General features: G+C 38.0%; 1 protein-coding gene across 1 annotated transcript in view; it reads left to right on the forward strand.

Moving 5' to 3' along the window:
* Window positions 1-12,990, forward strand: part of LOC126269384 (uncharacterized) — an 86,908-nt gene that overhangs the window by 26,646 nt on the left and 47,272 nt on the right. Inside the window, exon 3 of the mRNA XM_049973990.1 lies at window positions 12,139-12,208. Within this exon, the coding sequence (XP_049829947.1) occupies window positions 12,139-12,208 (70 nt within the window). The remainder of the gene's footprint in view (window positions 1-12,138; window positions 12,209-12,990) is intronic.

Genomic DNA, 12,990 nt, shown 5'->3' on the forward strand with positions numbered 1-12,990 from the left:
TAGATGTAGACAAGGGAATGATTCAGTCCAATCCAACACGTACCCTGAAATTCTTTAGCTGTGAAGAATACACAAAAAAAAAGCACTCTCAGATTTTTAGCTGCTAAAAAGCAGTGCAAGCATTTTTAAAAGAATGTTAAGGTTACTCATTTTTGCCACACGAAGAGCCACTTATAACAGCAGTTCGTACACCCCTTGTTGCCTCGCACACAAATCAGTGAATAAATAACAATTCCTGTAGCATAGTTATTGTGATAGTTATTCAATAATGTGTATTTTACTGACAATGAAACAGTCCCTTGTTTATTTCCTGTAGTCATCACAAAAAGGCTAAGTGTCTATTGGATGATGAAAACAAACTTGCCACTACACCAGGCACACCTGAAGAAAGAAGAATTAATGCATTAAGGCACTCCATAGTAATTATTAGTTTTATTTAGACAGAATGGGGATGGAAGAAGAAACTGTCATAGCCATTGTCTTGCGTACCAGGCATACTTTATCAAATTTGAAACATGTGCAAGCTTCCAAATTATGTTAAATCTTTTCATCCTCCTCCTAAGTACAGGGGTGTTGTTATGTCCAACCCAATAGTTCAACAAAAGTAAGAAGATGTTTCAATTGTAATATTGAAACTTATTCTGTTGCATTTTTCAAATTTTGCTATGTTGTTTACAAGATTTTTGCGTGCAAACAGTCTTTTTTAAATTTTTGTCCTAATTTGCATGGAGGTTCCTGAAGAAAGATATAAAGCTATGGAAATAGTAATCCACCAATACTTATAAGTAATTTACTGTAAAATGAATGTGTAATGGCATTGAATAACTGCAAAGCACTCACAAACTTCTCTATAGTATTACCTACACTCTTGAAAATAAAAAAAAATTAGTACACCATTTTAGAGCTTTCCAGTTCACTCAAGATTTATTATTGCAACAGTGTGTATGGAGTACATGAGATGAGTACATTTACAGATCAATAGTGCAATTAGTGGTACCAGGTATTATTGACCCATGCCGAAACACTAATATTAGTATGTGGTGTAGTGTCCTTGGGTGGCAATGCTCGTTCTGACTCTGGCATCCAGTCAATCATACATATAGCACATACTGTCCTGTGGTATGTTATTCCATGCCTGCTCATTCCATTCAGGTAGTTCTGTAAGAGTTGTTGGCTGACAAGTCATGCAAGTCACTTCCTGTCCCATCATATCCCATAAGTGCTTGATTGGAGACAAGACCAGAGACTGGGCTGGCCAGGTAAGTTGCTGCATGTCTTTCAGAGCACATTAAGTTTCACGGGCAGTGTGTGGGTGAGCATTTCCCTGTTGGAACAACACATCACCTTCCTGTTGCATACTACAAAGCACTCACAAACTTCTCTATAGTATTACCTAAACTGTTGAAAATATAAAAAAAATTGTACACCATTTTAGAGCTTTCCAGTTCACTGGCAGAACAGTGGGCTTAACAACATTCTGCATATACTAAGTGCTGGTTAGCATCCCCTTCAGGAACACCAGAGGCCTGGAGTGGGAGCAGTGTGTCTTGTATGAGACAGCACTCATCAGTTGTATGTAGTATGTGCTAAGAACAACTTTCATGCAGGCATAATCTGCTTTCATCACTAAATAACACAGCACACTATTCCATCTTCCAGGTGATCCTCTGACATCACAAATAGAGCCATGCATGTTGATGCTGTGGCAAGAGTGGAAGATGAGCTACATGTGTGTGTCCCTGTAGTCTCACTGCTAATAGCCAGTTTGTAAACGTTTGTGTTGACATGTCTGGACTCACAAACCCTCTTATCTGTGCTGTGGTAGCTGCACAACCTGCCACTGCTGCTCTTACAATACAATGATCCTGGTGGACATCTGTGCTGTGTGTATGTCCAGAACCTTGTTTACAGATGTGAGACTGTTCATATGGCCACTGCTACCAGCATCAATTCACAACTAGTGCACCACATCCAACTTGTGTAGCAGTTCTCTGAAAGGACCATCCCACCACTCAGAAGGTCACAATTTGACCCCTTTCAAAATCACAGAGTTGGCTGTAGGGAGGAAGACATATTTAGTTGCCTACTTGTTTCACTTGTATGCACCATATTGAAACTTCTGGCTGTGAGCAGTTCTAGATCTTTAGAATACCTCTCCTTCCACACTTTTGTGAGTTTCATTTTGGTACATATTTTGTAGTTCACATACATCTTTCTCTCATTTATAAAAATTCACATTCATATTTTATGAAACAAAACTGGCTTTGCATACTGCTCAACTATAAGCTTCTCTTCCTCCTTCGTTTAACCAAAAAGTTTACAGCCTTTTTTTGTCACTGAAAGCTGTTGTATACTGTAATGTTTTCTTTGGGCTAGGAACGTATTGTATATTTGGTCTGGTTTTTAATTAGCATTACAATCATCATTCAACTTACAATTTACAGAATCATGTGCATTATTTACTGTTGTTTTAATGTTTCCACAATTTCTAATGTAATGACGACATCAGCTTTATGAACGTACAGGAAATTAACTACTAAATAACACATATTTAGATCTTCAGGAGAAGCAGGTGATTTTGATTGTAGACTACATTCTTCATAGTTCAGTTTTGAAAGAATGAAAACATTAATTGGATACCACTTTACTGTGAAACTCTGTAGACTGCACAAATGCTGATGCTATTAACAAACACATACAAAAAAACACAAAAAGAAAATTATTTAATTTTTATCTCCATTGCTTAACACCTAGTGATGTCACAAAGGCAACTGCTATTTATTATGGATGTTAAATGAACTGCAAATTAGAATGGATAGTAACTGTGTCAAAGAAACTCAGCCTAAACTGAAATTTGCTTTGCAAATTACAATTGTGTTATGCCACATTTCTCTTTACTGGAACACCATTAACAAAAGTTATACACCTCTTCCGTTGTGCACGTACTGTCTGGTCCAGCTACAGAAATACATTTCTCTAGCCACATGGGAAGCTACAAAATTGGCAATTTTTATCATGAAAAAAATGCATGCATTGTGTCTTTGCAACTAAAATTTTGAAGTAGTGTTTCCTTTGGTGTATTCTTCCAGTATAAAAAATTTCAGGGCAGATTTTGACATGTCATATTGTAAGTTCCCTTGAGAGCTATGTGTTTGACTTGTGACTTTAAAGTATTGCAAATGTAAAGTGCTGCCCCATCTTGTCTTAAGTTGATCCTGCAGCAACAAGAACCAATTCTATTAACTATTTAAATATATCTGATTAATTTCTGCAGCTTTTAGGTGATGTTCAGTTCAGTAGACCATGACAGAAATAGTCTCATCTGTGTCAATTTTTTCTAGGAAAGAAAGCAGCAACAGCTCTTCTTTTTTATTGAAAAGATTTCTTATAATATAATTTTGTCTCAGTAAAGAAAACAAAAGAGAAATTTGGAGTAGATATTAAAATCCATGGAGAAGAGATAAAAACTTTGATGTTCACCGATGACATCAGAATTCTGTCAGAGACAGCAAAGGACTTGGAAGAGCAGTTGAATGGAATGGATAGTGTATTGAAAGGAGGATATAAGATGAACATCACCAAAAGCAAAACGAGGATAATTGAATGTAGTCGAATTAAGTCGGGTGATGCTGAGAGAATTAGATTAGGAAATGAGACCCTTAAAGTAGTAAATGAGTTTTGCTATTTGGGGAGCAAAATAACTGATGATGGTCGAAGTAGAGAGGATATAAAATGTAGACTGGCAATGGCTAGGAAAGCGTATCTAAAGAAGAGATATTTGTTAACATCGAGTATAGATTTAAGTGTCAGGAAGTCTTTTCTGAAAGTATTTGTATGGAGCGTAGCCATGTATGGAAGTGAAACATGGACGATAAATAGTTTGGACAAGAAGAGAATAGAAGCTTTTGAAATGTGGTGCTACAGAAGAATGCTGAAGATTAGATGGGTAGATCACATAACTAATGAGGAAGTACTGAATCGGATTGGGGAGAAGAGAAGTTCATGGCACAACTTGACCAGAAGAAGGGATCGGTTAGTAGGACATGTTCTGAGGCATCAAGGGATCACCAATTTAGTATTGGAGGGCAGGATGGAGGGTAAAAAATCGTAGAGGGAGACCAAGAGATGACTACACTAAGCAGATCTCAGAAGGATGTAGGTTGCAGTAGGTACTGGGAGATGAAGAAGCTTGCACAGGACAGAGTAGCATGGAGAGCTGCATGAAACCAGTCTCAGGACTGAAGACCACAACAACAACAACAACAACAACAATGTTGTATCTTTAAGCAATACAGATTATCTGTTGTATTTCTGGCACGTTCATTAATGTTACTTTTGACACAAGTTAAACTATTACAAAGAAATAGAACATCTAGCTGTAACTTTCTCTTTTCTTTATTCCAGAAAAAGCCTTGTTTAAGTGTTAGTTATTATGATGATTCAGCATGTGCTCTTTTACCTGTTGAATTTAGATGCAAGTATTTTGTCAATTTAGTGGCAGTGAATCAGAAAGTTTAATGTGCTAACAGTCCAGTCTGCCTGCTGCTGTGGTCTTAGAGGCTCAGTATTCACTCACTGTACATAATGGTCTGTGGAAGATCAAAGCACTGGAAGAGTGACACAAAATTCACATTGGTGAGTGGTGTCATTTTGGCAATACTTGTGATACCTTGTGAGTGCAGTTGCAGTCTGAGTTACATGCAGTAATCCCTACTATTATTATATGATCCTGTTCATCAATGTTTTTCCCTAAGGAAACTAGATCACATGTAACATCACTGATTCTAGCATTCAGTTACGGGAGGAGGAGGGGGGAGGGGGCCTAGATTTCTCAAGAGACCACTTTTCACTGTTTCTCCAGGTTTGAATGCATACTGCAGTGTATGAATCTTTGTTTGGTCTTAGATTAGTGCCCATGTGCCCAGTTCCTATTGAGGAAGTACATGCTAATTTTTTGACCATGCTTCTTGCTATCATTACGTTTGTTGAAGAAGCATGTGTAAGTATTATTCCGTCTGTGGATGAAATTGGCATTGCCGTGTTTTGGTACTGGTAACAATGTCATATGTAGTTGCTCATTTGCCAAAATGTTTTGTTCTGATGATAAGCCAAACATGCCATTCTAAAAACTGGTACAGTGACACTTGTATGTAAGGACATGCCCTAATGATATAGCCTTACCTATATGACTTTGGAAACACCAAGCTAGAAACAATTAAACAAATTCATTCACTTATCAGTCAGCATTTGCATTTCAATCACAGTTAATCGCAACAGAATAGTTAATCATGACAAAATAGATCTGTTCTTGGCTCCAAGGGTGTTTCTTAAACTTACCTGCATTTTTAAATATGAATTCAAAAAGGAGAATTTCATCCTCTGACATATTTACATTAACTGCATTAGGATCACCACCATCACCACATTTATAATTGTTATTTGTTTCAAATAATTTAAAAATTTATGGTTTTCTGATGATAACCATGGCAACCATTGCAAAATTTTTGTGCTGAACAGGATCTTACCTTTCTTCACCAGCTTCACATCAGTTTTAATTTCAGTGATATGTCTGTTTTTTTGGAAGCTATTATTGTACGTAATAAGTGAAATTATGTTGCCATCAGCAAGTTCCAATATCTTATCCTTCATGTTTGTGAGTTTGTTGTTTGTATGTTTCATAAATTTCCTAATTGTGTTGACAACATTCTTAACATAATATCAAACACTCCTGGAAATGGAAAAAAGAACACATTGACACCGGTGTGTCAGACCCACCATACTTGCTCCGGACACTGCGAGAGGGCTGTACAAGCAATGATCACATGCACGGCACAGCGGACACACCAGGAACCGCGGTGTTGGCCATCGAATGGCGCTAGCTGCGCAGCATTTGTGCACCGCTGCCGTCAGTGTCAGCCAGTTTGCCGTGGCATACAGAGCTCCTTCGCAGTCTTTAACTCTGGTAGCATGCCGCGACAGCGTGGACGTGAACCGTATGTGCAGTTGACGGACGTTGAGCGAGGGCGTATAGTGGGCATGCGGGAGGCCGGGTGGACGTACCGCTGAATTGCTCAACACGTGGGGCGTGAGGTCTCCACAGTACATCGATGTTGTTGCCAGTGGTCGGCGGAAAGTGCACGTGCCCGTCGACCTGGGACCGGACCGCAGCGACGCACGGATACACGCCAAGACAGTAGGATCCTACGCAGTGCCGTAGGGGACCGCACCGCCACTTCCCAGCAAATGAGGGACACTGTTGCTCCTGGGGTATCGGCGAGGACCATTCGCAGCCGTCTCCATGAAGCTGGGCTACGGCCCCGCACACCGTTAGGCCGTCTTCCGCTCACGCCCCAACATCATGCAGCCCGCCTCCAGTGGTGTCGCGACAGGCGTGAATGGAGGGACGAATGGAGACGTGTCGTCTTCAGCGATGAGAGTCGCTTCTGCATTGGTGCCAATGATGGTCGTATGCGTGTTTGGCACTTAGCAGGTGAGCGCCACAATCAGGACTGCATACGACCGAGGCACATAGGGCCAACAACCGGCATCATGGTGTGGGGAGCGATCTCCTACACTAGCCGTACACCTCTGGTGATTGTCGAGGGGACACTGAATAGTGCACGGTACATCCAAACCGTCATCGAACCCATCGTTCTACCATTCCTAGACCGGCAAGGGAACTTGCTGTTCCAACAGGACAATGCACGTCCGCATGTATCCCGTGCCACCCAACGTGCTCTTGAAGGTGTAAGTCAACTACCCTGTCCAGCAAGATCTCCGGATCTGTCCCCCATTGAGCATGTTTGGGACTGGATGAAGCGTCATCTCACGCGGTCTGCACGTTCAGCACAAACGCTGGTCCAACTAAGGCGCCAGGTGGAAATGGCATGGCAAGCTGTTCCACAGGACTACATCCAGCATCTCTACGATCGTCTCCATGGGAGAATAGCAGCCTGCATTTGCTGCGAAAGGTGGATATACATTGTACTAGTGCTGACATTGTGCATGCTCTGTTGCCTGTGTCTATGTGCCTGTGGTTCTGTCAGTGTGATCATGTGATGTATCTGACCCCAGGAATGTGTCAATAAAGTTTCCCCTTCCTGGGACAATGAATTCACGGTGTTCTTATTTCAATTTCCAGGAGTGTATTATATACTACACCAATTATAGTTAGTAGCCAATTCATGGCACCAGGCACCATTGTGAGAAATCACCTGGGCAGAGAACTCTCTTGCAACAAATCCATTAGTGCAGTCAGTGTGTGACAGGTTGTGCCATCATGTTGAAATCCAACCTCTTCAGCATTAACATGATTCAGTTAAAACCATAAAAACTCTCTTATCATATTTTTCCAGCATTTGCCATCCATTTACCATGCATTTTTAGCACCATTTTAGAAGTAGTGAAGCTCAATTACGCCCCCCTCCCCCTTCCTGTACAAATGCCACACAACACAGTCACCCCTTGTGGATGTGATGGCTTTCTGACAGTTATTCAACAGTTTTCTGTGTCCCAGATGCCTGTACTTTTGTTTGTTCATGAAGCCATTCAATAGAAAGTGCACCGCACCAGTGCAAATTTTTTCTTGATGAAACTGTTATCTGTCCTCTGTTACACAAGCACCCAATAGGGAAATGCTCAGTGTTTTTCATTATTGTTTAACTTCAGTTCTTAGGCCACTTGGCTTTTATAGCCCCAAAGGTACAGATGTTTCAGAAATTGTTGCATGCTGGTTTTGGAAATATCCAGTTGCTGTGAATGTCTACGAATAGATTTCATAGAAATGTCAGCAACATTATCAATCATGATGGTGACATTTTCCACAGAATGACTAATGTAATGTTCACAACTGAGCCAATTTTCTTAAATTTAACAATCAGTCTCATTACTGTCAACTTGTTAGGTGCATTAAGTTGACCAAACATTCCATAGAGTTTGCAAATAGTCTCTACGCAACATTCACCACATTCACAGTTTTCACCTTATCAACACACTGTTCTGCTGTGAAGCATTCTATACTAACCACAAAGAAAACAAATGAAAAATGTGCAGCAAAAGGGCTAGCAATTTACTAGAACAGAAATGGTAGGCATTTCAAAAGTTGCAATCTTTATGGGACACCTGTGGCCTCAAAGTTGGAAAAATGTTTCCCTGGGAATTCCAGGTATGAGGAGCAAGATGGCATCATAAGCAGCTCATGATAATTAACAGAGAGCATGGGGAGGGGGTGGGGATTGAATATCTGACAATCATAACTTTTGTTTCCTCTCAGCTGAGATACACCAGTCATAATCAGTAGTTTCACTGCAGTTTATAAACCTTAACTCATAAGGTAATACATACTGTAAAGTGTGGTCTTTGGGACCCCAATGTTTAAACTGAGATTTAGGGGATAAATCATTTGAAATTGAAATTTTTCATTAACATTATATGACATTTATTTTTTTAATTATTTCAGTGTTGTTTAAATATTCCACATTGATTTTATTACACTAAATAAAGCCTTCAATATTTTACTTTTCATCACTCAAAATCATTTACTTTCATTTGTTTTTTTTTTAAATAATACACATAAACATAAGATTAGAGAACTGAATTTGACATTCTGAAAAAATATATTATCTCTGTAACACAAATTTTTACATGAAACTAAATTCCAGGGTTTACTCTAGCAAGTAGAAATTGCACACAATAGGACAAAAAGAAAGTTTGCAAAACTGATATTCATTGCTGTGATCTGCATTTTCCTTTACCACCATTCAGAACACATTTGATATTGTCTAACGCTTTTAGTAACTAAACTCCATCTGAACAGGCCATGAAGGCCCAATGGTACCGACCGGCTGCCGTGTCATCCTCAGCCCACAGGCGTCACTGGACGTGGATACAGAGGGGCATGTAATCAGTACGCTGCTCTCCTGGCTGTATGTCAGTTTTCGAGACCGGAGCCACTACTTGACAATCAAGTAGTTCCTCAGTTTGCCTCACAAGGTCTGAGTGCACCCTACTTGCTAACAGTGCTCGGCAGACCAGATGGTCACCCATCCAAGTGCTAGACCAGCCTGACAGCACTTAACTTTGGTGATCTGATGGTAATCGGTGTTATCACTGTGGCAAGGCTGTTGATGCAACACTTTAAGTATTTTACTGAAAAAACAGGAAGGTGCCCAACATCTTTATCCTGAAGTTCTCCCTCTGAATGATACTCTTGTTTGCCTGTAGAATTGTTATCACTGGCTACTGCAAAACTGTCATCTTTTTTATGTATTTCTTGATCTATATCACTGACACGTCCCTCTATTCACTGACTACTATGTTAATCAAACTTCAGTTTGTTATAATTGACATATTCCTGTGAATACATTTTGTGCTACTTTAAGATAACAGTTACATAGACCATGAGGTGCAGTCTAGGAGATCCCAACACGTCTTAACAATGCTTGTTAATTATGAACAAAGAAGACTATAATGCAACTGACTATAAAACATTATAGACTTGAGAATTTAAAGAGGGTAGGTGAAGTGTGGAAGTACTCCATCAGAAATTACCTTGGAGAGTGAGTTTGGAAATTCTTGGGCAGTCTGAGAGACCACACCTCATGCATTAAGGATTAAAAGTCAATAATTTATAGGGAGTAATATTCATATAATTAACACACTTTGAAACATTAAGTATTTTAAAATTTTTAATTTATAAAATTTATTAAAATTAAGTTCCAGTGCTAGGTTAAAACCACAGAATACCCTGACATTTTATGAAATTTCCCCGATTTTTCCAGGCAAAATATAATTCCATGAGAATTACAGGATTCCCAGAAGAATCACCACTCTGTTTTTAATAATGAAATACCTAGTTCTAAATGATTCATTCATATTTCAATAATGATCTCGGCGTCCATTACACACTCTACAGTCATATTATTTACAATGCACAGATTGTCTGCTGATCTGAGGACCATGACAATGCTATTTGGTTTCCATTTTTTCTACTGTAACTTCCCATTTTCTTGCCTAAAAATTGAGCCAGCATTCCTCAATAATGGATGAGCTGTTGAGCTTAGAAAGATAATAAGATGTCAATATTATGCACTGCAGAGTGTTGGTGTAAGGTTTTTCAGAAGATAAAAAAGAAATGGGCATTTTAATGCAGAAGTATCTTGTGAAGTAATGTATAGGTTTTATTATTATTCATTCCTTACCATGAGGTATCTAAATACTGCTTCACTGTATAGAATGTGTTATTAAACCTGCACTTTTAACTGCCTTTTTAAATAAGTTTGTTTAAGTAAACTCTTTAATTTCCTCAAAAAATTTTATGTACTATTTTATCGTTGGTAGAGCTGTCATATGGAGTTTTATATTTATTCCTTCTTGGTAAGTTTAACGTCAGTCAACATCTTGTTCCATGGTCACAGCCATAGCTTTTTATTCAGTAATTATAAAGGTTATTTTTTATATGCATAATAAAATGTTACCAGGTTAAAATTGGCACACTGCAGTACTTAACTTGCTGGCTGTTCATGAATTGTGGTGGTGTAAATCTATAAATTTCAAAGCTCTTGCATTGTAAATATAGCTTTTGGTTCTTTTCCTTGTATTCTCAGGCAAATTTTGAGGCACTAACTATGAAATAATTTACTCAAACTGCAGGATGCACCTTTAAAATAATTATTGCAAATTTTTAGAAACATATTGTCTTAAAACTACAAACTCTGATACAACACTGAAGCATTCACAGCTACCACTCTGCTTCTTTTATAATTTTTTACAATAATCAGAGCTGAAGGCAAATAATATTGTGTACTAGATTTTCCACATATTACAATTAATTTTGTACAATTCTGAATTGCTGATTAGTTATTCACAGTTTGCTTTTGTATGAATATATTACTTTTCTGAACAATGATTTACATAAATGTGTTAATTATTTCAATTTTTGTAAATGTGGATATTCCTAACATGTTTTGGGGTAATCCTGTCACATTTTGTTTGATACACATATTACTTTTTGCACCAGTGTTCAAAATATATCAGTAACTGTGTTTCTTTACATTACTTGGCAATGACAAAGACCTTTCCAGTATAGTATCATGTAAATTTCTGTAAATAAGAGAGTAGGTTGACAAATTACATCTAAAACTGTCTGGTTTACATGAATGAAGTACAAAACACTGACATAGGTTTTATACATGGCTTTAGCAATTTATGGAGTTATCTCAGTTTTTGGTTAACCTGGTATCAGTCTGTTCTTAACATATTGTCGTTTCCTGCTACATTTCAATAACTGATTATTATTCACACCCTTTTCTGTAGTTTAAAAACTGTTCACATTTCTTGCAAGTGCTTGTCTTCACTGAATGCTCTGATATTATGTCTCAATTTAAACTGTGTTCCTGTTCTCTTATAAATACAGTGTCCCCCATGCTTTGAAGAAGTACTACACTCAGAGGCTGTCTCTTCATACTACATGTTGGATTTCTGTCTCTATACACCAGTGCACAGTGATATAAAGTAAGGTCCAGTTCAAACACTGGAGCTCAGCTTCAGAGGGCTGTGTTTAATTTTAAACAATTTTAAGTCCAGGACTGCAAGTTTTGGTGAAGAATTTTTAAGTCTGTGAAATGGTACTTGTCCCAGTTACTTATTTTTGTTGGTAACAACTAGTAAGCATACCTTTTGACACATCAGACTCTATCTCGTGAGAGCTTACTACGGACAGGTATTTGGCTAATGTTTGATCAAACTTCCACATCTTATACTTTCATGAATCAGCTGTACCTTAGCAGTGGATATTAGATTGTTACTTATGTAAACTATGTTCATTTCTGTAATGTGGAATCGTAAGTGCTTTTTGGTAGATGGTCATGTTGTAATGAAACTTGTTGAGTTTTACAGTGATGTTCACTGTCCTCAATGCACTGTCAATAGATCTTCTGTAGAGCAAGAACAAAAATTAATAGTCATTTGTTGTGATCAGTCAAGCATGCAAAAGTACTATATGATAATGGCCTTCTAATACAAATTATGACATTACTTAGTCCTTAAAAACACCTCTCCCTCATCCATGGCATATGATTTTGCTCATGAAATTTTATCTAATTTGTTTAAATAATTTATGACAATTGCTGTGTCTTATAGGTCCCTTCTTTCCACTCTGAAGACCAAAAAACCAAAGAATCAACATCAACAACGCCCAAAGAAACCATTGGTAAGCAGATAACTGAAAGTTATTAATATTTATTTTGGTACTGGGTACTCCTAACTTTAAAATGTAATAAATTTATGCTTTCAAAACCCTGAACGTTAATAACTGTTGATAGATGCTTTTTGTTTTGCTGCAATCGCAAAATGTAAGTTGCACTTTATGGATGCTTAGGAATACACTACAGACAACTATATGTGCACACACACAAATAAACTTACCATCATTAATACTACAGCATAGGTCCTCAGGTAAAGCTGCTTTTCCCCATTTTTTGTTACTTATTATTAGTTTTCACGTCGATCATGATAAAGAGCCAAATACAAATACACTAAGTCTGATTGACAGACTAACAAACTGTAACGATCCTTCTTCTCACAGTCACTACAACAAAAACTGCAAGAAAAACTGTATATAAAAGTGGATCTCAGAATTTTCCATAAATACATGAGGGTATGGTTAGGCAGATCAGTTACATAAGATATGTATCCTTTATACATGCAGAATTTACTTTTATTCATCAATGAAAGCGTACAATAACTTTCAGAAAAGAATATATTGAAAAGCACTGAACTTTCAGGATTACAGATAAGAACAAAAGTGAGTGTCAGAGAGCTCATATGAACCTATCAATAAATCAATACTCTCATGACAAATAAACACAACAAATGACCATCCCTTGTGTGGACTGGATGCCATGATGGTGGCAAAGCTGTCAGCTATGGTTCATTCATATCTCAAGACTGTGAGGTGGGGTTGGTCAGTGACAGGAAAATGTAATCTGGTGA

The sequence above is a fragment of the Schistocerca gregaria genome, chromosome 1, assembly GCF_023897955.1.
Source record: "Schistocerca gregaria isolate iqSchGreg1 chromosome 1, iqSchGreg1.2, whole genome shotgun sequence".
NCBI classification, from domain to species: Eukaryota; Metazoa; Arthropoda; class Insecta; order Orthoptera; family Acrididae; genus Schistocerca; species Schistocerca gregaria.